Genomic DNA, 26,434 nt, shown 5'->3' with positions numbered 1-26,434 from the left:
ATTATACAATTGTTAAGTTGTAAAAGGGCTTAGATATTTATTTAGTGCAGCAAGTCTCGAAGAGGAACGAAGAGGAATGGATTGGGGTGGGGTGGGGCTTTATCAAACCACTCTGCAGATTCTGGTGCATCTCCTCAGAAGTTTATTCTCAAATCATCACCACCTCCAAAGCTACCACCACCATCACCGTGGCCACCCCACTTCTCCGGTTGAAAGATATCTTCATGAAGAGAGAGTATTGTGCATGAGAACAGTGCAGTGTGGAAGTAGAAGAAAAGTCAAAAGATGCTGAAGTAGAAGTAGCACAAATTCTTTATCTTTGTTTTGCCGGTAACATAATCGGGGGTGAGAAGCTAAAGATGTGCCTAATGTCTCACAATTGGTAAGTGTCACCCCAGGACAAATCCTAACTCCACCCACCACAGCTCCATTTCAGCATGGCACCCATGGATGTGAATAGAATTTTGCCATACAAAAATGAATACTGCAGGACGGCATTTAAAAATTAGGTTTTCCAAGGTGAGCTTTCCCATAGTGGTAAAGGCAGGGCCAGACAGCCACAGAGGCCACAGTCTCCGCTGAACACCTAAAAAAAAATGAGAGATTCTCATTTGGGCTAGATGTCTTGGTCATGGGGGAGGTGGGCACCAAAATATCCTCTCAAGCAGGGTGATAAGGATCTTGTCTTGGGTGTTTCCCAACCATGCATTTACACATGAAATAAATACAATGTGCTGCATAAACCAATAATAGGCATGATTCCAATACGAGAAGCCCCATTAGCCAGCTTTGTTCACTCTTTTGGGGATTCTCCCAAAGTGTGAATATCTTCTCCTTTCCAGGATAGCTTTGGGCAAGACTAAAAAATGAGCCTCCTGGGTAGACATCAGTAGAGCTTCCTTTATTCAGAAATGAAGTAGATAAAGATTTCTGAATCCGTTATGTGTAGTTACGCACCAGAGCTCTTTGAAGCACTGCTCCTTCTCTGAAAAGACTGGAAGACTGAGGGCCTTCCCTAGACCAGAAGGCAGATGGGAGTTTCAGTATTTTCTGATACTTATCATTGGCATCAGCACACTGACATCACAAGGGCACAATGACTGTCATCAGATGGCAAGGCTGGGATTTCTACAGTGTGTAGGAGGTAGACATGTGGACTTCACGGTTGCTTCTAGTTTTACCATTATAAGATGTGTCCTAGGCACCCAGTAAGGGGTGTGTATGGGGAGGATCCTCCACTGAGTAGCACTCACCCTTCCATTTGCCAAAGGCACATCTACAATGAGTCTACTTAATGACCTTTAAGACCACATATGGCCCCCAGTGGGGAAGAGGCCCATTCCTTCTCTTCAGTAATAGGTTGTGTTTGCAGGGCAGACACCTTCATCACACAGGGTCTATTGCAACTGGAGGGGTGGCCGGATGTGAAACAGGGCTGCATAGAGAGCCTTAATCTGCACCAGGCCAATGAGGGGTGACCTGGCTTGTGTTCTGTGAATACAGTGGAGGACAGGCCCATTAGTTATAGACCAGAGGGCACCCGGCTGAGACTGCAGTGGTTCATCTAACATCATGCATTGTTTGAATCATCTCTGAATTACTCTGTGCTTCCACAGATTGCTCATTAAGACTTTCCTGTCATTCCTGAGCTGCAGTGTTCCCTCTTCTCTGAAAATTCTCCAAGCACAGAGGCTGTGCTTAGGACAGTACAGGGTGCACAGAAAGCATTTAATAAGTAAGAGTTTATGCAAACAGAAACAAAAAAACTTTTGGAGGCATGGCTATGTCTATTACCTTGATGGTTTTACAGGTGTATACGCATGTCCAAACTTAGCAGATCATATATGTTAAATATGTGCCACTTATTATTTATCAATTATACCTCAATAAACCTGCTTTTAAAAATAAAAATAAAAATAAAAAAAAGTGAATACACAGGAGCTTATGTGCTCACTTTCTTAATTAGATGGTGAACTGCTCCAGACAGAACTTCTGGCCACCCCCCCTTTTGGGGGCTCATGACAGCTGTTCAACATTGATTATTAAATGAATGAGTGACTTGCTTTATGAATTATCTGTGGAACAGAGGCCCTACTCCCTAGAGGCTTAATTGGGAGAGAGCATGGTCCACTCCCCAGCACCTCCAAGATGGGGAATGTGGGGGGGTCACCACAGGTGTCAGGGGAAGAAGTGAGAGGCAGCTTCACTCCCCAAGGCCAGCTGGTAAATGGGGAACACCAACCCATTTTCAAGCCCTTGGGAACAAGCTGTCACCCTGCAAGGCCAGGGGCGAGACTGCGCCCACCTCTTTTACAAAAATAGAGGCTGAGCTATCACCAGACTCCTCTGATTGCCAAGAGCTTCCCAGATCTGGAATTAGAGGCCTCCGCCAACCAGCCTCCCACCAGAAGGAAGACTAAGACTTGGCTCAGAGATGGTAACTATTTCCTCAAGCCCTTGTTTAGATGTGGATCCACACTCACAGCCCTTATTCCAAACCATTACCCTCTTCACCCCCTTCCAAAGTCACCAAATAAGTCAAAGGCTGAGGCACTCAGCTCTGAGCAGATATTTTAAATTAATCTTAAAGCAACTTAAAAGGACTGTTTTTCTACCCTGTCCAGCACTCAGCACATTTTCAGTGGCAGCTGGGTCAAGCTTGAGTGGCTTTTTCACCACTGACTCAACCTCAAAATATTCCTGGGCTGCCCTCGTCCCATCCTCCTTTTTGTTCCCTTGTTTTGAATATTCTCTGCCTCTCTCCCCACCCCTCTACTCACATGCACATGCATGAACATACACACGTGCACATTCGCACACTCCCCCACACTCCTTTTTAAGGTATAAGCACATCACACAACAGGCATTCTAAACCTTGGGTTCATGGATAGAATTCAGGGATCATATACTTGGATAGGAAAAAATTCATATCTTTATTTTCACTAACCTCTAACTGAAATATAGCATTCTCTTCCATTATGAACATAGTCAACAAACTGCATTAGTGTTAGCAATGCTGGTGTCTTTGACTATAATAGAAACATACATATTTTCATATCATATCAGGGTTGTTGTCCTGAAACATCATTTATTAATGTTCATCACTACTTCAGGATTATAATAGTTAAATTAGACTTCAAGTAGATCTTATTAGCATGTTAATTAAAAAGTACATATAATGCTGCTATTTTTAAAATGTAATAACTATATTTCTTTATTTTATTTTTAACATGTAATTTAGATTCAGGGGATATTTTGTGCAGGTTTATTACCTGGGTATAATCCTATCACCCAGGTATGGGTATACTACCCAATAGTTAGTTTTTCAACCCTTAGGCCCCTCTCTCCTTACCGCCTCTAGTAGTCCCCAGTTTCTATGTTGCCGTCTTTAAGTCCATGAGTATCCAATGATTACCTCCCACTTATAAGTGAGAACGTGTGGTATTTGGTTTTCTGTTCCTGCAAATAACCGTGTTTAAGTAATTGCTTTCCAAGCCTATGTATATTTTTTGTACATTTACAAATGTTATTCTGAGAAGGGGTCCATATGCTTCACCAGACCAAAAGAGTCCATGGCACAGAAAGAGCCCCTGCTATGGAATGAGCATTAAAAGGTAGGATTTGGGATTTTTCTCTAGGGCCATCAGGCATGCACCAGGAGACTTAGGGGCTAACAGGTGGTGTTCAGTGGTAGCAGGAAGTAGGTTCTGGGAGCAGAGGGACAACAGGGTTATTGGATAAGAGCTTGGATGGGCTTTGGAGACAGACTAAGACAGTGGCCCTGGCTAACCAACAGTATGACCTCGGGCCAGCCACTTCACCTCTCCAAGTTTCCATTTCTTAAATTGTAAAATAGTAATGATCATATACTATACAATTCTTAGGAGCATGGATTGAGAGAATCTATGTGTAACAGCAATTACTGCCCTGTTGAATGGAACGTGGCAGGCCCTAGAAGGGCAGCGTCCTTGACCTGGGAACTTCTGGAGCTATGGTATGCTATTTGCTTGGTTTTTCAGACAGGCACTATCTGTGCCCTATGCAGGCTTCCCATGTCCTTGAGCCTCAGGGATACCATGAAGTGCCCCAAACTCTAAAACATGCCTAGGCAGACCTAAGTCCTCCACCTCCCTTTCTGTCCCTTGCTCACTGAAACAGGCACCCAGGCCAGGCTGCAAAGCAGATTCCCTGCCCCAGAGCAAAACAGGCCTCAAGAAAAAAGAGATGTTCCAGATCTTTCCAAAACTGGCAATAGAGCCAAAGTACCTGATTCTGGCTTCACAGAACAGCTGGCTCCTGCCCTGGCATCTCATCACTCGGTGAGCAATGCAGGAATTCTGAGATCTAAGCTGCCCTTCCCAGAGCAGCCCAGGCCAGGGTCAGACTCAGGCTGCCAGGCCACTGGGCAAAGAGCCCCAAGAAAGGTCAGAAGTTCCCAAAACTTGCTTAAATCATATTCAAAAGGTATATAAAAAGGGATATGCTATAAAAAGTGATACGCATTAAAAAAAGGCATATGCTAATTTTTTTTACTATATGTTATAAAAAATTAGAAAGCCTTATAAAATTATACAGAGAAATTAACCATAAGCCTGCCCCAAGGAAGCAAAACTATTAACATTCTGGTAAATTTTCTTGCAGTTATATTTAGTACATAAATTGGGATCACACTTATACAGAGAGTTTAAGATCTCGATTTCATCATTTAAAAATACCTAGAGACATTTTTCAATATGAGCTCTTAAAAGACAGAAAACCATCACATCAGACATTGTAAAATTCACAGGTTACTGAGAGATGTCATGGCATCCCTAAGAACAGTATTGTCCATTTAAATATAAGTTACATCCAGAAAACTGACAGGAGGAGAGTCTACTGTCTTCTTCTTAAAGCACATATAATAGTAAAGTCTTCTTTCTTCTCTTTAGCTTAAAGAGAATCTAGGGAAGATACCCTTGGATCCTCAGCAAAGAGGCACTATATGCAATTTTCCTTTTTTACATTCTCTTATCTTACTTTCCCCTGATAAGGGGAAAGCTTTGAAAATTCACTGCTGGAAAAAATGGTGTCTTACTCAAGAAAATGCTTAGCAGCTAAAGAGAAACCTCTGGAAACAAGTGGGTATGGCAGGAAGAGCCCTGGACTTGGAAACAGAAAAATGCTGGATTCAGATGTCAGCTCTGTCACTGTAGACCCAAGATCAAAGAACATCCATTTCCCTGCATGTCAAGAGAGATGCCACCACTCAACCCGTAAGGATCAAAGGATTAAGCAGATTAAATAAGACAGTGTGAAAAGTGGTTTGTCAATGGTAAAATACATTGCAGGGCCATAATCACTAGTTAATATTATAGAGGCTGTTAACAGTACTGTTTTTGTTCCTTAGCTGGCTTAAGCAACTCATTACAGGTACTCGGGGCAGCTTCTAACAGTAGGTAAAAGCATGGACCCTGGAGCCAGACTGCACTTCCCAGCTTGGTGAATTCTTTAACCTGTCAGTTTCTTCATCTATAAAATGTGATTATAATAGTATGCCTATCTCTTAGGACTCTTGAAAGGATTAAAATGAATAAATTTGCACACAGTGCTTAGAACAATACTGGGCACATAATAAATACTATACAAGGGTGAGCTTAAAAAAAAAAATTACACTAGCTAAAACTAGTAGGCACACTGTTTTAAAGCTTTCCAGAAAAGTACTATCATTAATCAGAAAGTTGGATGAGCAACCTCCGCTCCCTCACCCCCATCCCAGTTCAGGTTTGGCCTGTTCCCTTCCTACCTTCTCAGCATCCTGCTCAAAGAGCCGCAGCTGAAAGCACTGGTCCAGCTTGAGCTTGCGCACGTGCCACATCTGGTGCAGGTGCTGCCGGGTGGAGTGCAGTTTGTCCAGGAGGCTGGTGATCTTGGGCACCAGGCTCTGGAAGTCGGCACTGCCCGGGATGCAGTTGCGTCCTGAGAAGCCGTCGCTGCAGCGGATGCACTGCAGCAGCCGCTGCCCCTCTCGGTCCAGCTCCTCCACAGGGGCCTTCAGCACCTTTTTCTTGAGCTGTGTATGCTCATCAATAAGCCGCCGAGAGCCCTCCACATCCACGGGAAACTCCTTCCGGGCTAGCATCTCCTGGAGGTCCTCGAGGCGTGAGAGCAGGTGCACGGCGCTGTTGAAGAACTCCTCCAAGGAGAGCCGCAGTTCGATCCACTCCTCGTGGTTGTAGTCCAGGGAGCCGTCAAACTCCTCTGTCAGCTGGGAGGGGTCCACCAGTTTTGTGAGGCCCTCCACAGATACCATGCTCGTCTGGAAGGGGCAGACACAGACAAGGATACTCAGTAGTGATGCTGGGGGGAGAACAGGGCAGAAATAGGATGAGGGAAAAGGACAAGGTAACTCCACATAATAATGACCACAGCCTGCCTCAGAAAGGGTGATAGGGAGCCATGGGACTCACTGGTCAGGAGTCACAGATCAGCTGGGATCAGCAGTTTCTACAGACTGCTGACTGCTTTAGCAAGCCTCTCCAACTGCCCCCCATTTACCACCCCAGAAGAACTGCCTTTGTGTCCCTGCTCTCCTCATTTTCCCTCCTCCTGACCCCAAGTTCACTTCAATAGGGTTTCAGATGCTAGAAGCAGAAGCTGGAAGAAAAACTGACCTAAGTTTCTGGGGGACAGTTTTCTACAGCTTTAAAACCAAGGCCTGTGGACCCAGAGTATCATCATAGTTGGATTAAGCAACGTGGGCCAGTGCTTGGGCTGCAAAGATTTCATAGTCTTATTTTTTCCGAGGCTCTCCCTGTTAGCTCTTCTGTGGTATGGTGAACAGAACTAGGGATGGGCAACAGGGAAGTCTGGGCCCTTGGTTTTCTCTGTGAGGCCCCTACCAGCTCCTGGAGAGCAGAGTGGAGAATGTTTGTCTCCAGGAAGCAAAGTGTCTCCAGCAAATGGTGATGCAGGCAACCACCCTAGTTTATTAGTAAACATCTTTTCCATCCGATAGGGCTTTAGGCTTCTCTTCTCTCTCATGAAGAATGAGAGACTAGCAAATTAATACCTGGGTTTGGGTCCCAGCCCTACGCTTACTAACTGTGTGACCCAGGGCAAACTATTAAGGTCTCAGAGCCTCAGTCTCCTCCTCTGAATAATGGAGATAATAATTCCTTTCTTAAGGGGCTTGCAGAGATTAAATGTATCAATGTGTGTAAAGCACATGGGGTGCACAGCATGGAGTACATGCTCAATCCGTGTTAGTGCTCACTCTGATGACCTGAAGGCTGCATCATTACTCAAAACCTGAAAAGCAATTGATCTCTGTGTCTTGCTACTCTCTGAGCATTCCCTCTTTGTTCCTTCTCTTTCCACCCCTCTCCTAAGAGGAAGGAAGGAGTTGCCACAGGCAGGAGGGCTGGTCTGGAACAATGGTTGTCAAACTTGACTGCTCATTAGAATCCTTTGGGGAGTGTGCAAAAACACCAATGCTCAAACTTCATCCCTAGAAATTCTGATTTAATTGGCTAAATGGGAGCTTGGACATGAGTAGGTTTAAGAGTCCCTCAGGTGATTCTAATGTGCAACTAGAGTTGCAAACTCCTGCTAATCTCCATCCTTGCTACTCAAAGCATAGCTCTCAGACCAGCAGTATTGGCATCACATAGGAGCTTGTCAGAAATGCAGAATCTTAGGCCTTACCCCAGACCTACTGAAGCAGAATCTGCACTTTCAAAATCCCCAGGAGATTTGTGTGCATTAAACTTGAAAAACCCTATTCCAAAGTACCTTCTCCTTCAAATTTGGCTCAAAGTTTACCACTTCCAGGAAGTCCTCCATAATTATACTTACGAATTAGGTATAAGTATCTGTTGTTGAACAAGCTTATACTCTCATCTCTGTATCACTTGTTACCCCACTCTGCACTAAGTATTAAATTCACTGTTTTTAAGATACTGCCTTATAAATATTCCTTTGATTGGGAGGCCCCCAGCTATCTCTCCTATACCTCTTATTTAGGAGACAGAGACAAGCCTGCTCAGCTTAGAGTGAAAGAGGTGCAGAGAGATGGGACATGCAGGCCAGCAATGCTGAAGCATAAGTATCAAGACTTACTGAAAAGATTCTTTTCAGTCTCTTCAGCTTATACATTCATAGGCTTGTTGTCACCACTTCTGTATAAACAAGCCAAAATATAAAAAACATTTCCCTACAGGACTCCTACTGTTCCCGAGGGGTGCTGGGAGACTATAATAGGTCACTGTTTTTATACCAAGCCAAATTTCTTGTATTGTTTACACAGAGTGAGAATTGCCTGCATCAAGGGTCAGGTCATTGTGCTCAAATCACAGCCTATTTGACACCACACACAGGCGCTCCTGGCCCCCAGGGCACAAAAGTCTGGAATGGGAAGCTGCTGAAAGATTAAAAGCAGCTCTGCGTTTTCAACACACACACATTTAAAAGCTCATTCCCTTGCATATGAGGACTAGAATTCCCAAGAAGGGAACAGTTCAAATTTGGCTGGAACACAGACACTTAAATCATTGATTTAATCTGATGTATTGTCATTTAAAATTCTCAGGGGAAACATATACCCTCTAGAAAATTTAGTTTGAAAACATGTTTTCCTTGATTATGAAAGTAATACATCATCCTTGAAAAAATAAAAAATATATGAAGTAAATAAAAACCACCCATTGTCCAGTCACCTAGAATAAACCATCACTAACATCTTCAATCTCAGTTTTCTTTTCCATACATATACTTTAAAAACAAATCTCAGATTATACTATCCATATTGTTTTACCACCTGCATTTTATTAAACAATAAATATTTTAATACTACTTTTTCTAAATATGGTTTTTCATGGCTTCATAGTATTTGGGTTTTTTGTTTGTTTTGTTTTGTTTTTTTGTTTTTGTTTTTGAGGAGTTTCGCTCTGTCACCCAGGCTGGAGTGCCATGGTGCAATCTCAGCTCACTGCAACCTCCACCTCCCAGGTTCAAGCGATTCTCCTGCCTCAGCCTCTTTGAGTAGCTTGGATTACAGGTGCACACCACCACGCCCGCCTAATTTTGTGTTTTTAGTAGAGACGGGGTTTCGCCATGTTGGCCAGGCTGGTCTCGAACTCCTGACATCAAGTGATCCGCCCTCCTCAGCCTCCCAAAGTGCTGGGATTACAGTACAGGCATGAATCACCGCACCCAGTCAGTATTTGTGTATTAATGTCACCAACATTAATGGCTAGCAAGGATACAACCTATATATGTGTATGTATATGTACTATATATGTATAAATATTTATGCACATGTGTACATATACTATTGTATAGGAACATATGAGCTGTGATGAACATTCTTGTAGACATTTCTTGTTTGCAATTTTACCTGGCTTTTTACCTTCTTGTTTGTTGAAATTTTGTATTAAGAATATTTTCTTAAATTAGGCTGGGCACAGTGGCTCACGCCTGTAATCCCAGCACTTTGGGAGGCTGAGGTGGGCAGATTACCTGAGGTAAGGAGTTCGAGACCAGCCAGGCCAACATGGTGAAACCCCATCTCTACTAAAAATACAAAATTTAGCCAGGCATGGTGGCAGGTGCCTGCAATCTCAGCTACTCAGGAGGCTGAGGCAGGAGAATCACTTGAACCCAGGAGGCAGAGGCTGCAGTGAGCTGAGATCATGCCACTGCACTCTAGCCTGGATAACAGAGTGAGACTCTATCTCAAAAAAAAAAAAAGAATATTTTCCTAAATTAGTTACTAGATACAGAAATACAGTTAAATAGAAGGAATAAGTTCTAGTATTCAATAGCACAGTAGAGGAATTGTAGTTAACAATCATTTATGATATATTTCAAAAGCTAGAAGAGAAGAATTGTAACGTTTCTAGCACAAAGAAATGATAAATGTTTGAGGTGATGGATATCCCATTTACTCTGATTTGAGCATTACACGCTGTATACAGGCATCAAAATGTCACATGTACCCAAAAATATGTACAACTATGATACAGCAATAAAAAAAGAACTGCTACATCAATAGACATAAACTCTTCCTAATGTTTTTGATACAAATTGCAAAGTTGTCTCCAGAAATAGTTGTCCCAATTACACAACCAACAACAGTAAATGAGACTGCCTAATGAAGGTGTGCACTGGGGACGATCTTGTGAGCCTCTTGTTCCTCCCCGTACTCTAACTGGTAAGGCCATGGTGCCAAGGAATCCTGAAATCTCAGCCCTTGAGGTGTCACATACTGTATGGTAGATGGAGAAGAAGTAGTGACGAATGTGTGGATGGCAGAAGGGGAAGAGAAAGAAGATGCTAAGAGAGAGAAATCTGGCTCACCTCAAAGATGAATTTAGAGCTGCCAAAGTTGGTCTTCTGTTTCTGCCAGAAGTTGTCGGGTTTAATGATGAGGGCCACATGGATCTCAGCTGGAAAGGCTTCCTGCAGCGTTTTGAGGAGGGGCTTGATGAGGTCCCACTTGGAGCCCCGCATGTCGATGATGACAGTGAAGCCACGTTTGCACACGTCCTCACTGTGGGGAGGTCAGAGGTCAGTATGGTCACTCTGGGTAGCTGAGACTTTGAAGTACACAGTCAAAAAGCACCTGGAAACCTGCACTCCCCTTGACCAGAATCACTCTTCCAACTTCATGTCAGGTCTCTTGGCCACCTTCAAACCCAACTCAAACTGTATGCCTCAGAAAAATCCTTTCCACATTTGACCAATGGTCCTGGCATTCTGCCTTCTCCCAGCATTTGGCAAATAACTAGGCCTTCCTTTTGCAAGCTGAGTATCCCCAATCTGAAAATCCAAAATCTGAAGTGCTCCAAAACTTGAAACTTTAAGAGGGTCAACATGATGCTCAAAGGAAATGATCATTGCAGAATTTCAGAGTTTGGATTTTCAGATTAGGGATACTCACCCGGCAAGCAGAATGCAAACATTCCAAAAAAAAAAAAAAAAAAAATCTGAAGTCCAAAACACTTCTGGTCCCAAGCATTTTGGATAGGAGCTACCCAACCTGTAGTCAACTGCACTTGTTGGGATGTTTACAATTTGGATATTCACAATTGTATTTTATTTTTATTTTAATTTTTGTCTCCCTTTCTTGTTCCTAAAATGAATCATGTTTTCCCCATTGATATTCCAGTTCTCTAAAGACAGAGACCCTGTCGCCTCTTAAATCTGAGATGGAAAGTCCTTGACAGGAGTGTTGTTCTGCCCTGTGCCTACATCAGTGACAGACACTAGTACATCTTACCACTGCGCCCAAACTGGGCCAAAGAATACTTTTTCAAAAAAGGGCTCTAGGTTGATTCTGCCAGTTGATGAGAGATGGTACACAAAGTATTAATAACATGTCTTTACCACCATTGTATTTAAGATGTACTACTTGTAGCTTATTATTATTTTTCACTTTGTTTAAAAGAGTCAGGGTCTCGCTATGTGCACTGGCTGGAGTGCAGTGGCTATTCCCAGGCACAATCACAGTGCACCATAGTCTCAAAACTCCTGGCTTCAAATGATCCCTCTGCCTCGGTCTTCCAGGTAGCTGGGACTACAGCCTTGCACCACCATGCCCAGCTTTGTGGTTTAAAATGTATGTCAACTTAAAAAATCAGGTCGCTGAGTCATGCTGATCACTCAGAAAGAGCCCAGAGTGGAACTGACTGCAACGGAAGATGCAGACCAGTTGTTCATGTATTTCCATTGTAAGAGTCACAGTGTAAAATGCATGTATCAGGATGTTAAGGGAGGATGAGGGAGGAGTAACTCTTGAAATCAAGGCAAGATGAAGTGACAGTGACCATCTTGAAAACCAAGACATCAGCAGGCTAAATAAATCAAGATGTTGTTATATAAGTTAGTAGCAAAGTTTAAACACTTGAACTTTGACTATAACTCCTGAGAATAGGAAGAAAAAAAATGAAGGTCAGAATAGTTAAAACATCTCAGTTTGGAAGACAGTCTATGTTTGAGTAGTTAGGGGTCTTCTCTTATTTTTTAAAAGCCAATCCGTTTATTTTATAATTCAAAATAGACATTGATTACTTCATATTTTAAAATATAAATACCAGGATAGTATTTCCTTATGGTCTTTCACTTAATTTCCCATTTCCCAGACTGCAGTTGTGTAAACCACTATGTATGTTACATGACCCACATATGTGCCTACCACATTATCAGTTGCTCACAGCTGCTGGCAGTAAGGTCACAGAAGGATTCAGGTCACAAAAAGAAATTAAAACCTTTTGGCAGGGCTTTATTCTCAAATTTCAACCAGTGATGAGATTGTTACAGCCTCATTAAGAGACCACAGCTCTTGACTGTGTGCGTGTCTCAAGCACAAGGTAGCTTACTTAGGCATCCCTGGTACACAGAAAATTCCCCAGGAGAGGGGACTCTCTCCAGCATGAAAGAAAGGATGAGTATTCTCCCCAAATCCTGCATCCCAAAGGAAAGGAGTTGCCTCTTCTTCCCTGACACTTACTGAAATAATGAGTGGCCAAAGTTTTCCATAAATAATTTTCTCTATCCTCTTGTCTTAAAGCAATGTGACTTTTTTCCAAATTACAGGATTTCTTTCCCATTATAAGAGAAACACCTGATAACTACACAAAAGTTAAAGTAGTCAAAGATCCATGAAAGAGATGCTAATGGTAGGACTTTATAACACCCAGGCCTATATCCTTTCTACCTTTTCTGTGCATATAGTTTTCATACCACGTACTGTTCTACTTTTCACTGTAACACAGTTTTTTCTCATGTCTAAAATTTCTTCCAATCTGTTGCACTTAGTGATAGTCCATCTTATGCCTATACCATAACTTATTTGATCATTCTCTTGATTGCTTTACAGAAAGGTATGTCAACTTACAAGTCCACCAGCAGTGTATGACAGTACCCCCCTTACTCTATCCTCACCAGCACTGGTCATTGAATTTTTAAAACCTTTGCCTGTTTTACTAAAAATACATTGTATTATATTTAAATGTGCATTTATTTGATTACTAGTTATTGCTTTTTGGCCTGTAAATATTTCTTCTGTGAATTACCTGATCAGCTCTTTTATCCATCTTTCCATTAGGGATTAGAGGCTTTCTACTGGGATTTAGGGGTTTTATCACTGAACATCGTTTAGTGTAGCTTGACTTATATTTGTTGCATGCCCACCTATGTCAGGTTCAGCAATGTTAACTGTGGGTCTTGCCTTTCCTTAGAGATGATTGTCTTCCTTATTTCCCTGCTCCTCAGACTCCATCTCTGTTGCCGTAATTATGCTGACCGGAGAATTCTTTGTTCCTAACAACAAATATTCTGTGTTGCTACCGAGAGCTGGAGGTCAACAATCCCTACATCTAAAGCTGGTGGTCAGTAGCAGGTTATGCCCTGTTAACTAATCATTTCTGACAACTAAGGGTAGAAATTAGGTCCTAATATTCTATAGGAGGTTCTCAGTAACTCAGGAGATGGAGAAAGAGGCCCAGGAGCTGAGTGCTGTGACCTAATCTAATTGGCATCTTTCTGTGAAAAACAGGCTAATCTTCCAAGGTGCTTTGTGTGTTTGGTTTCAAGTAAGGGGCATAGCTGGGAAAGGGGAAACAACTATTTTACTGCGTGCTCATTCTATGCTGGGGCTATAGTTTGGTATTTGCCATACATCATTTCATTATATGCTAATAGTAACTTCATAAACTAGGTATGGTTATCTCCATGTGAGAGATGAAATTGAGGCATAAAATTTGCCTAAGATCACATAACTAGTAAGTGGCTAAGCAAAAATTCAAAATGAGGACTGTTGACTTGAAAACTCAAGCTCAGGCTGGGCATGGTGGCTCATGCATATAATCCTAGCACTTTGGGAGGCTAAGGCAGGCAGATCACTTGAGGTCAGGAGTTCGAGACCAGCCTGGCCAACGAGGTAGAACTGTCTCTACTCAAAAAAAAAACAACAACAAAAAAGAAAACCCAAGCTCAGGTCACTATATCATACTCTACCCCACCACACTGACACTATGTATGGGTGTTTGTGTTTGGGGACAGGAGTCGGGGGCTGGAGGTGAGGGGATTTAGTTAGGGGACCCAGAGGAGATGGGATACATTAGGGCAAGGAGTCTAAGTGAGTGATCTCCCTTCTGCAGTCTGTGCAAAACCGCAAAGTCAGAGAAGCAAAAGAGCGTGGCATATTGCGAAAGTTCACACAATTAACTCTGGTTCAGGCCTTTGAACGCAAGAGAGTGCAGCTCTGAATGCCTTGGAGAGTCCCATTCTGGGCTCTGTCCCTCTTTTTGCACACACCCCCCTCCACCCCGGGAGCCAAGATGACTCACCCACATAGAGTCTGTGCTGCACATCCATCTTCCCCTTGTAGGTCAAGCTCCTAGTATCTGAAACCCTGGGTATCTCTTTCCAGGGTCCAATTCCCAAGGGCAAGTAACATCACCATTATGTGTACCCCTAGGCCCAAGGGGTGACAAAGGGCTGCTATTTGAAAGGATGTGGCTAGAATATAAATGTGTGAACTGGCGTGTTCACTTGCATGCATGAGGCGCCCCTGCCATGTAGGGCTGAGTTGGGGAGTGGAGAGAGAAGGCAGGCAGAGCATGAGTGGGGGCTGGTCTACTGTGCTGCCACATTTGGGCCTGGGAGCTCAAAGGAGTCCAACAAATCTAAATTTAAATTTGGCCTTCTAGGTTGCTGTGAAGATATATTTGTCAAGGTAGAAGGACAGAACATGTTTTATTTAACAGTTTGTTAGCTTGCTACATTAATTTTAAATATTCAGACAAAGGGTATGTGAGCTTCCATTTGTACTCTTGCCTTAGGCACCACAATGTTAGAATCAGGCCTTGCAAGAGAAGAGACTGGAGAGGATGTAGGCTTCAAATCAGAATGCACTTCGTATGCCAAGGCTGGAGCATGGATTTGTCCTAAAGGCAACGAGGAACTACTGAAGGGTAAGATTCAGAGAAGGAACGTGATCAGGTGATTTGGATCGATTACCCTCCAGCTGTGCAGAAGGAGGGTAAATTGGGGTCAGCCCAAAGGAGTGTGTAAGAGTAGAAGAAGGGTCCTTGCTAAAATGACTCTTCATGGAAGTCTTCCATGGACCACCCTATTTAAACCTGTAACTGTCACCCAATCCTCCTTATACCCATTCTCTTTATTTTTCTCCTTAGCACTTATTACCATCTGGATAATATGTTTTATTTATTTACTGTCTATCTTCCCTCACTGGAAAGTAACCTCAGTAAGGGCAGGGAGTTTTTATTCATTTCACTATTGAATGTTCAGTGCCTACTACAGTACCTGGTGCAAACGAGGAAGGGGAGCCAGCAGTTAAGGGTATGAAAACTAGAACCAGCTTCCTAGGCCTGAATCCTGGCCCCATCATTTACTTATTGTGGAACCCTTCTGTGCCTCAGTTCCCACAATGTAAAATGTGAATAATAATTACAGGGTTGTCTTAAAGGTTAATAGACATAAATCACTTAGGATGGTGCCAGACACAGACTGTTCTATGTAAGTCTAAGCTGCCATAGGAGATGTCACTGGTGTCCACCTAGGATCCCTTTACTAACTACTATGCCTGTTCTCCAGTTCCAAGAGTGTTGGAACTATCAGCTGATGCCTGTAACCATCTCTGAATGCTTGCTTTAGCTGATGGCTATGCTTCTCCAAGAGAAACCTGGGCAGTTATATCCCCACGCCAGGGCTGGCGAGTGCCTCTCTGGCGGAGGTATGTCAGAGCCTAGCTCCTTTACCTCATTGCAGAGTAACTCTGAAGTGTGATGTATTTTCACCGCCTCCCCAGTCTCCCCAGAAGGCTCCAGCTAGACTTCACCTGAAGTCTTCACATATCCTTAGTTGGTTTTTCCCCTTTCCTTACTCTGCTTCTTTCTTCTAAGTTTTTCCTGAATAGCAGACCCTTAATAAATCATTTGAATCCAAATTCCTTCATATTAAACACAGCCTAAGACAGTTATTTTTATTACAGTTACAAATAATAATGTAAATATAAATTATATGCAGTTGGCCCTCCATATCTGTGGGTTCCACTCCATATACTCAACCAACCTTGATGGAAAATACGTACAGTCACCTCTCTGAATCAGCGGGTCTCAAACTTTGGTTGGTTGAATCTCCCAATGTGAAACCAGCAGATTTAGAGGGTCGATTGTATATTTCATACATATATGAAATTCTGAAGGCAATTTGATATATGGTCTAGAAGTTAAAAGAGAAACCAGGTGTGGAAATGTTTATTTAGGAGTCACACAGTGCCTGGCACATAGTAGGTGTTCAATAACATTTGCTGAATGAATAGACTCCCGAATGGGTGGTAGCTGATGTGCACACAAGTGGGTGAGATCCCCCAACAAAACCGAGGAAGAAGAAAATAACCATCTTCTGGGTCAAGGATAGAACTGGCAGGAATATCAGTGTTTAAGAGATGGGAGAAGGAAGTAGATGACCCTGAGGAAAAAATGAAGAGAGGTTAGAGAGAACCAGGAGAGGAATGACATCAAAGAAATAAGGGAGGAGAGGATTGCAAGGAGGAGCAACAGTGTCAAATGCTGCAGAGAATGGTCATTCACTGAGAGCAGAACCATTGTATTTAGCAACTAAGAGGCCACAGTCCCATGAGTCAGGGAAATTTCAGTGAGGTGCTGGGGCCAGAATTAATGCTGGAGCAAGGAAGCAGTCTTGCTAGTTAATCTCTGTAATGATTAGCAGGAAGAGCCACAGACATCACAGGCTGCCTGTGGTGCACTTCCACCCCCTGACTCTGTCTCCCTGACCCCAGCAGTGGCCGGAGTCTGCATGGTGCTCCCTGGCCAACCCAACTCCCGCAGCTGCTCCCCAGCCTGCCCTCTTCCCCAAGGCTCCACACTCCCAGACCTCTTCTCTCATTCACTGTGTTCAAATGACAGCAGTTTCAGCAGACCCGTTTACAGTGGAACATAACTAACAGATAGCCTGCTTTCTCCCTTTAGGTGATTTACCTCTTAAAAGATATTTATTAGCCCAGATCAAACTTTCAAGGGCAGAAGTTTGCATTGTGTATGGTGAGGATGGGGGCATAGGAGGGTGAAGTTTGGAGCGGCCGACTTTTATATACTTATTTTTTATTTAAAAATATTTTTTAAAGCAGACTTTTAAATCCCCTCAGGAGGGGAAAGAGCAGTGGGTGACCCCCTTCCTGTTCCCACACCTGCTACTTGAGAGGGAGAAGGCAGTCATTGCCCTGTCTCCCCTGTGCCCACCCTGCCCTATAGTTTCCCATCTGAGGCATGGGTCCCCTGAGGCCCCCTTGGCCAGGTTCTCACCCTTTGTGATAAATTACAATCCCTTCAAACTGAGCTGTGTTCTGTTTCATAGACTCCAGGGCTCTTGGGCCCAGAAGTCATAAATGTATACTGAATAACTGGATGATTGATCACCTGTTTCTTGTACTCAGTTCTAGACCATTTACTCTTTTGTTCATTAAATGTCACTGGGGCTGTTTTCACTCAGTAAGCCTGTGCTATCTCAGAAAAGCACTTTCACCACTTTACGCCAATGCTTCTCAAACTTTAGTGACTTTCCTTATCACCTAGGACACTTGTTTAAAATGCTGATTTGGGGGAAGCCTTCCAGATATTCTGATGAATGTTGGTCTAGGATAAAGCTCAGGATTCTCCCCATAGTGATCCAAGGACAACAGTTAGGCACTCTTAGGTGTGGTTTTTGAGAGTTTAATGATAAAAACTCGCTTTGTCTAAATCAGATATTATGATATGCATTTAATAAACAGTAAGTAACACACAAATATATCAGAGCAACAACGAAATAAGTCAGAACAACATTTGCAAGGTGAACAACAGCTACACCATACAAGCCTGCTGAAAATGTTAGTTTCTCTCTCCATGCCCTCAGGCATGGAGTCATTTATTGCAAGAATAGGCTTGGAAGGATTTCTGCCATTGGTGTAAATGTCTGGTTCTTTTTGCAAACACTGAGCTCCTCCTCTTGGCCTAATGAGGCTTTCCCTGAAGAGCTTGGCAGTTTCCGTTCCCAGTGTTGCTGCCTGTGCTCAGACACCTGCTGAAGATTTGCTTTCCCTGGTTCCCCTCTCTAAGTTGCCATGAAATCACTGCAAGGTTTCTGCTTCTTGTCATACACCTGACCTGGCAACCACATCTCAAACCTCTGGGCAAGGCCTGGGTGTCTCTCTAGGTGCATGTTAGGTCCTGCCCACATCTGATGCCCACAAAGTCATCTCCTGACCCACTGGGCTGGCTCCAGGTCTGATGGATCCAGGTGTAGAGGGCCTCTGTGAGTGGGTGGGTATGTGAGGAATGAATGAATAGGCATGTCACCACTGACCATTTTCACTTATGGTAGCCTAGCAGAGATCACAATTTAGCAGCCCACTATTGAAGCCAATCCCCAAAAGTGGTTTTATTAGGCACAGTTGTTGTTGTTTGTAAAGTTTTTACACATCTTTGGAGAAGGCTTAAAACCACTCTTCAAGCCACTCCCAGCTTATTTACAAACTTATACAACCAGTTTGTTGGCCTTTGAATTTGCCTTCTCTGTCTTAGTTGCTACTATTATCCCAGCCCTGTTTCACACTTTAGGAGACTCAATTACCTCCACTTGAGGGGCAGGGGGCAATTAGGGTACCAGTGCCTCAAGCCACAGGTCTCTCTGGACCCAGACAGCAGGGCTGGGCACCTGTCAATGACAACCCCAGGCCAAGCTTTGCCCTACATTACAGTCTGGCCTTAGGGAGAAAAATGCCACTTTCTCCCATCTTGTCTTTCAATCTCTTCTCCCTGGACTTCTTTCCAGGTCCCTGCCTGAGCAAATCCCAGAATGTCTCTCTGGATTCTCTCCTGGCCACATGAGTGAACCACCCTGCATACAGCCCATTATCATCTGACCACAGGGTTGAATTCAAATGCTACCTTCTATTCTTTCCTGATCTTTCTTCTATCTTATTGCCTGATCTGCCTCTGTCAGAGCAATCTCCTCCTCGCTAAAACAGATAACATATTATCCATGCCTCTCTTAATGCATTTATTAGTTTCAATTTTATATTCAATTTGCCCTCTCATGCCTCTATGTCTTTGTGCTTGCCCACGCCAACCCCATCTTTACTTGGATAATTTCTACTTACATTTTTACATCCACAAGCCTCACAAGCCTCTTCTTCCAAGAAGTCTTCTCTTACAGATACATGCCCTCCCCACCCTGCTCCATCCCCACTGGGATAAGGGGATCTTCCTATGCATTGCCATGACCCTGTGCTTTCCCACTTGACAACTGTCATGGCTATTGCGGGGTATCTACAGCCAGGCTCTGGTTGACCAATTTCTGTAGCCTTACAGAGATTCATATGGCTTCAAAAGGAGAACCTCATTATGAAGGTGCTTCATAAATAATATAGTGTCACATAAATGTACAATATTATCTATTAGTTCATTAATTTATTCATCCAACATACATTTATTCAGCATTTACTTTGTGGCTGGCCCAGTACTAGGCACCAGGGATATATAAATGTGGACAAGACAGAAACATGAAAGTTTCATTCTAGAAGGAGAGGTGGACACAAGACAATGCTAGATAAAGAGAAGAAATGCAAGTTATGATAAGTCTTAAGAACATCTCAGGACAGCCCACATGAGGAGCAAAGACTGAAACTACAAGAAATAATTCGTTAAGGGAACACTAAAAAAATACTAGAGGCTGGGCACGGTGGCTCATGCCTGTAATCCCAGCACTTGGTGAGGCTGAGATGGGCAGATCACTTGAGGTCAAGAGTTCAAGACCAGCCTAGGCAACATGGTGAAACCCTGTCTCTACTAAAAATACAAAATTAGCTGGGTGTGGTGGCAGGCGCCTGTAATCCCTAGGTAGGCTGAGGCAGGAGAATCGCTTGAACTTGGGAGGCAGAGGTTGCAGTGAGCCGAGATGGCACCATTGCACTCCAGCCTGGGTGACAAGAACAAAACTCCATCTCAAAAAAATAAAATAAAATAAAATAAAATAAAATAAAATAAAATAAAATAAAATAAAATAAAATAAAATAAAATAAAACACTTCAGACAGAGGGAACAGCCTGTGCAAAGGCCCTGAGAAGTCAAAGAGCCTGGATGGTGGCTGCTCCTCCACCGCAGCCAGGGAAGAAGCAGAAATCATGAACTTCAGTAAGGAAGCAGGAGACCAGCAGCCACATCTGGGCTAGCCCTCTAAATCGTGAGGACCTCAAATCCTCCAGCTGAATACACATATACAATGAGAGCCAAACTACTGAAATTTGGAGCAACTTTTTTTGGTAAAAATGAGACATATAGCCAGGCGCAGTGGCTCAAGCCTGTAATCCCAGCACTTTGGGAGGCCGAGACAGGCGGATCACACAGTCAGGAGATCGAGACCATCCTGGCTAACATGGTGAAACCCCATCTCTACTAAAAAATACAAAAAACTAGCCGGGCGTGGTGGTGGGTGCCTGTAGTCCCAGCTACTCGGGAGGCTGAGGCAGGAGAATGGCGTAAACCCGGGAGGCGGAGCTTGCAGTGAGCTGAGATCCGGCCACAGCACTCCAGCCTGGGCGACAGAGTGAGACTCTGTCTCAAAAAAAAAAGAGACATATTCATATATTAGTGGTAAAAGCTAACTTACTGAACACATGAGGCTCTATGTTAACATTTGTATACATTATCTTACTAATTCCTCACATGAAACTCATAAGAAGCTGCTATTTATTATCCTGCCCTATTGTTAAGAAAACTGAGCCTCAGAGAAGTTACTTACAGTCACCAGGAAGGGGTAAAATCAGGATTTGAATCTTGGTTTGTTTGACTCCAGTATCTGTGCATAAAACTACCATGCTTTCTTGCCTCATAGATGCATAGAACACATCTTGAAGAAGCATTCATGCTGCTTCTTGCTAGCTCCTCCTGTTAGAACTGAGGGTAGCAAGTTTCAGAGCTGGGAAGTGACTTGCTCTAGGTCACACAGTCTGCTGGATAGCTTAGCCATTCGGACCAGGCATCTAGTTGTCAACTGCCTTACTCCAGGTCTTTTATAAAACCATGAGAACTCTGGAAGTGACAGGAAGAAAAATTCTCCCTTGAAGAAGCAAACATCAAATAATCTGGCTTGGAGGCCCAGGGTGTCCTGTGTGAGTACTAAAACCCCTAACTCAGGAATAAGGACCATCCTCCTCATGGTTTCCAGTGTGCTCTGGCAGCAGGGAAATGCCCTAACCCTGTTTGCCCCCACTCATGTGTTACCACCTGAGATCTACCCCATTTCTGTGAATGTCTGGCAGATTCCCATTTAAAACAGCTGCTGGAATAAAGATCACATTGATCCATTCTGATGGCAGGTGGGGAAGCAGAGACCCACATGTTGTGGGTCTCCAGCAGGCCAGCCGGGGAGACGAGGATTTCTGTTTACCTCCTTAGTGTGTGCTGCTGGGGGCCGGTTCCATTGGCCTGGGTGTGTGTTTCAGGGTATCAGCAGTGTGAAGATGTCAGAATCCTAGTGTGAGGACCAGGAATCCCTGGTGCTTGGGTTGTGATGCAGCACAATTAACCTTCAAATAAGACCTATTCACTAGGACGTCCAGGGAAGGTGACAAATTGAACATGGGTAGAGAGCTAGCCTGGTCACTGAGGAGTGGCTGACAGAGAAGAAGGACAAGGCAAGCTAAGAGTTCCTCATTTAATGAGGGTGGCACTGGCCCTGCCATAGCACATCTTTGGTCCTACAGGGCTGACAGTGCAGGATGACCTGGAGGAATGATAAAGAGGAGTCTTATCCATGATGCCTGGGCAGCCTTTAGTACCTGCAGACCATTCACCATGAGCAGACAGAAATCAGAAAAGGGAGGAAGAAAAAGCAGCCCCAAATAAGTATCCACTTAACACTTTCTCCCAGAACTGTGCTGCACTCATGTTTACCCTAAATCATTACATAAACTGAGTTCTTCCAAATTTGAAGAGAAAGAAAGGTTCCTGGAGTTCAGTAGAGAAAATGATTCTCCTGACCCATTTGTGCTGGAATTCTCAAGCCATTCAGACATGTGGAGAGTCTCTGGCTGTGGGATCTAGACTTTGTTTAAACTTTAGCCCGTTCCTTGATCTGTGTTAAGCTGCTTTCTGCTCCTCAGGGCTATTCTAACTGCCTCAGCACTTCTGCTGACTGCCCCAAGCCACAACCACTTTCTGAAACACCAGAAATCAGCAGGTGTTAAAGAAAACTGTTAAAGACACATTAGCACCTGCTTTAAGTTCTCTAATTGGTATAATCAGAAGTAGTAGAAAGAATATTTGAGGAAACAGTGTCTTATAGAGAATGAGCCGCTCTCTGGGAATGGGTTTTGAATGAATGTTTGTTCCCACAGACAGTTCTCAAACTGGTCCTTTACAATGGGGAGGCCACCTGGATGGCTAGGTATCCAGACAGCAGGAGAGAGGTGGTGGTGCTCCCTGTGCTGGTCATGCGCTCTCTCTGCTGGGTTATGGGTGACTGTTCTCCACCAGCTGGCTTTCTGTCAAGCTGTAATCCAACTGCCAAAGACCTCCTCAGGATCTACGTTAATTCATGCAGAGGTTTTTGTTGTTGTTTGTACAGGAAGTCACCCTCTGGCCTCTTTCCCAGGTTATTATTCCAAAGAGTGAGTGTCTTTTCTACCCATGTAACAACACATCTTTTGCCTCTGCACATCTGATTTGTGATGCCAGGGCTGGTGGGGGCAGTGGGGTGGTGCAAAGGCAGTATCTTATCTGAAATCTAAGTTTCAATTCCTCCTCTATAAAGTGGTTTGACTCAGTGTCTGTGCATAAAACTACCATGCTATCTTGCCTCACAGATGCACAGAACACTTGATCTTGAGGAAACATTCATGCTTATTCTGCTAGCTCCTCCTGCTAGAGAGGAGGGTAGCAAGTTTCAGAGGTGGGAAGTGACTTGCTTTAGGTCACACAGTCAGCTGGATATCTTAGCCATTTGGACCAGGCATCTAATTGCCAATTGCCTTACTCCAGGTCTACCAAGTGAGGAGATTACGATTAATTGGTCTGGGGCTGGACTCCATCATTTTTAAAAGCTCCCCCTGGTGATTCTAATGTGCAGCCATGGTTAAGTACCACTGAAGGTAAAGTTGTAGAGATTTGTTGGCCTATTTCTAGGTCTAGGAACTACTCCTTGTCAGTTCCTCACCCTCAAGTGTGCCAGAAGCAAACCCAACTCTTGCCCATCAGAGTCCCAGGAAAACCCTAACTGGAGACCAAATAAGGAAGGCTGACAGTTTCCACCTTTTTAAAGTCTGCTACCTAATTCTACACAAATAACACTATTAAAAAACAAAACAAAACAAAAACAAAAAGACCTCTCATTGCAAACACCTGGAACAGGGATGTGGCAGTTTTTCTTTTTCTCTTCCAAGCAGGGCGCGGTGAAGTATTCAAAAGCACTGACTCAGGTCTCAAGGTCACACCCAACATTCGCAGGTATAGCCATAAAGTGACAGGTCCAGAGGCCTAAAATCACTCAGCGGGATCTCTGCATCCACATCCCAACTTGTCTTCAATGCTGCCTTTAAACAAAATATTCTAAAAATCAAGTCTTCTCATACAGAACAAAGACAGTGGCTCACGCCTGTAATCCCAGCACTTTGGAAGGCTGAGACAGGTGAATTGCTTGAACTCAGGAGTTGGAGACCAGCCTGGGCAAGATGGCGGAACTGTGTCTTTACCAAAAAATACCAAAATTAGCCAGGCAAGGTGGCGTATGCCTGTAGTCCCAGCTACTACGGAGGCTGAGGTGGGAGGATAGCTTGAGCCCAGAAGGTTGAGGTTGCAGTAGGCTAAATTGCACTACTGCACTCCAGCCTGGGCAACAGAGCCAGATCCTGTCTCAAAAAAAAAAAAAAAAAAAGGCAAAGACTTGCCATGCCATGCTGCAAATAGTCAAAAGAGCATGCCACCGCTGAAGGGAGCTCCCAAAGAGAGCTCCAGGAATGGTGGGGGTGACAGCAGTATCGGGCAAATGCACGCAGCCTTCCAAAGGATATACACCTTGGAGGGACCAGCATGAGGCAGCTGCATAAACCCTGATGTGTTTGTCAATCAGTAAGGTCATTTTACAGCCTTACAGGCTCTGAAACACAACTCTTGTTCACCAAAGGAAGAGACCCACTTTCTGAATCAGAGTGGCTTGGGGGCACAGTGTTTGTTTGGAAGGAGCTACCCTTAGCCAAGAGAAGGCATGAAAACTGTGAAAGCACAAGAATCATTGCTCCTAGAAGTCTGGTCTAGCTGGCTAGGGAGAGAAGGTGGCAAAGGGGTGTGTTCAGATAGGAGTGGGATGGAAACTGACATCCATTTCAGGACAGCAGCTTCCTGCCCTATTTCCTACCCTCCCTCACAGAGCTGTTCATCCCTTCCTTCTGGGTCATTCAGAACATGCAGCAGAAATGAAATGGAAACCAAAGCACTACAGGGAAAGAAAGAACTGGAAACCAAAACCCACACAGCCCTCCCATTTTCCGCAGCCCTCCTCAGACAAACCCCAGGGTCACTCTCCTCTGGCCTTCTCTACCCTCTCCTTCTTCCCCGCCCTCCACTCCCCCATAGTCAGGCTATATGAAAAACAATTCATCTTTTAACTTTTTAAAAAATATATCATTATGATCATAGCACATATATCCGTAAGCAACAAAGACTGTGACCTGTCTAAGCACAGTGCCTCAGCCACCCCACTATAAGACCCAGGGAGCCTTTCTAAAATGCGGAGTAAGAGAATAGAGCTGAGGGGACTCAAGAGAAACGGCAACAGTGCAGCCATGGGCTGCCTCCCACTGGGGTGCTGCCCCCAACCTGGCCAGGAGACAGAGCAGCAACTCTCCTAGGCTTGGCCTACTACCGTGCCATCACCACTCCTCATTCTCTTGCCACCCCCCATCCCTGCCCTCTCACAGGAACCCCCACTCACTCTCCAGCTGGGCTCTGGTTTCCTGGCAGGCTAGGTGGAATCCTCATTAATAAACCACATGTTTCCTCCAGGAAACAGCCCTTGCTGTGGCTTGCGCACACCCTCTCTCCTTCCCTCCTCCTCTTTCTCCTTAAGTAGCAGTCATGTTCTTGAAAGCCCAGTGCTCTTTGCCTGCAGTACACAGACACATGCATAACCATCCCCACCAAAACACAATGCAACACCCTACACAAAGCCACCCCCCCCACCCCAGGCCATGCCCACTGGATTTTACCAACCAGTGCAGGAGCTCTATTTCCTGCAGGGCAGGCGGCTGTTACCCTCGAGCTAGCCTGCCTTCCCTCCGACACCCAGCCAGGGTTGCCCTGGCAGACGGGACTGATGAGATCCCCATGGTTTACATGGTGGAAAAACCCTGTGATGGCTCAGACACTAGTGGGAACCTGGGAATTACAAGGGAGGTCAAAGAGCTGGAGTCGGGGGAGCCCTGTGGGAGGTGGAGGCATGCATGTTTGGATCTTGAAATGGAACAGGGAGGACCAAGGGCTCCAGGTCTTTGCTCCAAATCAGAATAAATTAGGCTGCCCCCATGCATAACTAGCTCAGAGGCTCAGGAAGCTCACATATAGGGTGGAAGAATCCCTCCACATATGACTTCATAGAGGCCGTTATCCTGTGCATGCTGCTCTGGGGACCCTGCTGTCCCACAGGCAGGGTCTGTATTAGGGGGCAGTGTATGTATGGTTGCAGCAAGCTCAGGACTGGTACCCTGGCCAGCTGGAGGACCCTGGGCCCATGACTGGACCCCTCTGGACAGCATTCTACTCTTTTTAAAAGAGGAGAGTTGGCCTGGCAGACCTCTACAGCTTCTTCCTGCCTTTAAGCTCCAGAATTCCAATTCATCTATTTCCTTTACAATCCAGGTCAGATTTTTACCACCAGTAAATTGTGTCTGATTACGTCCATTTAACTGATATGCTTTTGTGGTTGCTGCCTTGGAAGGTTTCAGTTCTTGTCTTTTCCTGTGGATCCTGAAACCTTAACCAGACCACAAACCTCCTAAAGGCAAGAACTGGGTCCCTCCCCTATTCCCCACTCCATTAATCTGCAAATTCAGCCAAAAGATCTTTTGACCATTCCCTCTGAGTTGGTGTGTATGTAAGAACTAAACAATTGTCTTGTGTATCCACAGAATTAAATCTGGACCAATGTGCAATCTTCCCAGTGGAGCACTCCGTCACAGTCAGAGCTGCAAGAGGGTGAGGAATGGTCTTGCCTTCCTCCAAGTCCAAAACAGGGAGCTTCTCTTCAGCCAATGAGGGTGAAGCCTGAATTTCCTGCAAAGGAAAACAGCTTATGGTCTGGAGATCCAGGACATTCTCTTCCTGTGTAGGGAACCAGGGTGGAGTGCATCACAGGACAAGGTTCAGACCTCGTCTCAGAC

The 26,434-nt window shown here is 44.4% G+C and overlaps 1 protein-coding gene across 10 annotated transcripts in view; it reads right to left on the bottom strand.

Annotated features, from left to right (window-relative positions):
- The window catches only part of KALRN (kalirin RhoGEF kinase), a 645,945-nt gene that overhangs the window by 454,911 nt on the left and 164,600 nt on the right, over window positions 1–26,434 (bottom strand). For all 10 annotated transcript variants that reach the window (XM_023214983.2, XM_023214975.2, XM_023215000.2 and 7 more), the window contains exons 4-5: window positions 10,336–10,528; window positions 5,783–6,295 (exon numbers count right to left, since the gene is read on the bottom strand). In XM_023214983.2, the coding sequence (XP_023070751.2) occupies window positions 5,783–6,295; window positions 10,336–10,528 (706 nt within the window). The remainder of the gene's footprint in view (window positions 1–5,782; window positions 6,296–10,335; window positions 10,529–26,434) is intronic.

The sequence above is a fragment of the Piliocolobus tephrosceles genome, chromosome 2 (assembly GCF_002776525.5).
Source record: "Piliocolobus tephrosceles isolate RC106 chromosome 2, ASM277652v3, whole genome shotgun sequence".
NCBI lineage: Eukaryota > Metazoa > Chordata > Mammalia > Primates > Cercopithecidae > Piliocolobus > Piliocolobus tephrosceles.
The sequence above is the reverse complement of the archived record's forward strand: the minus strand, read 5'-3'. Positions and strand labels throughout refer to the sequence as shown.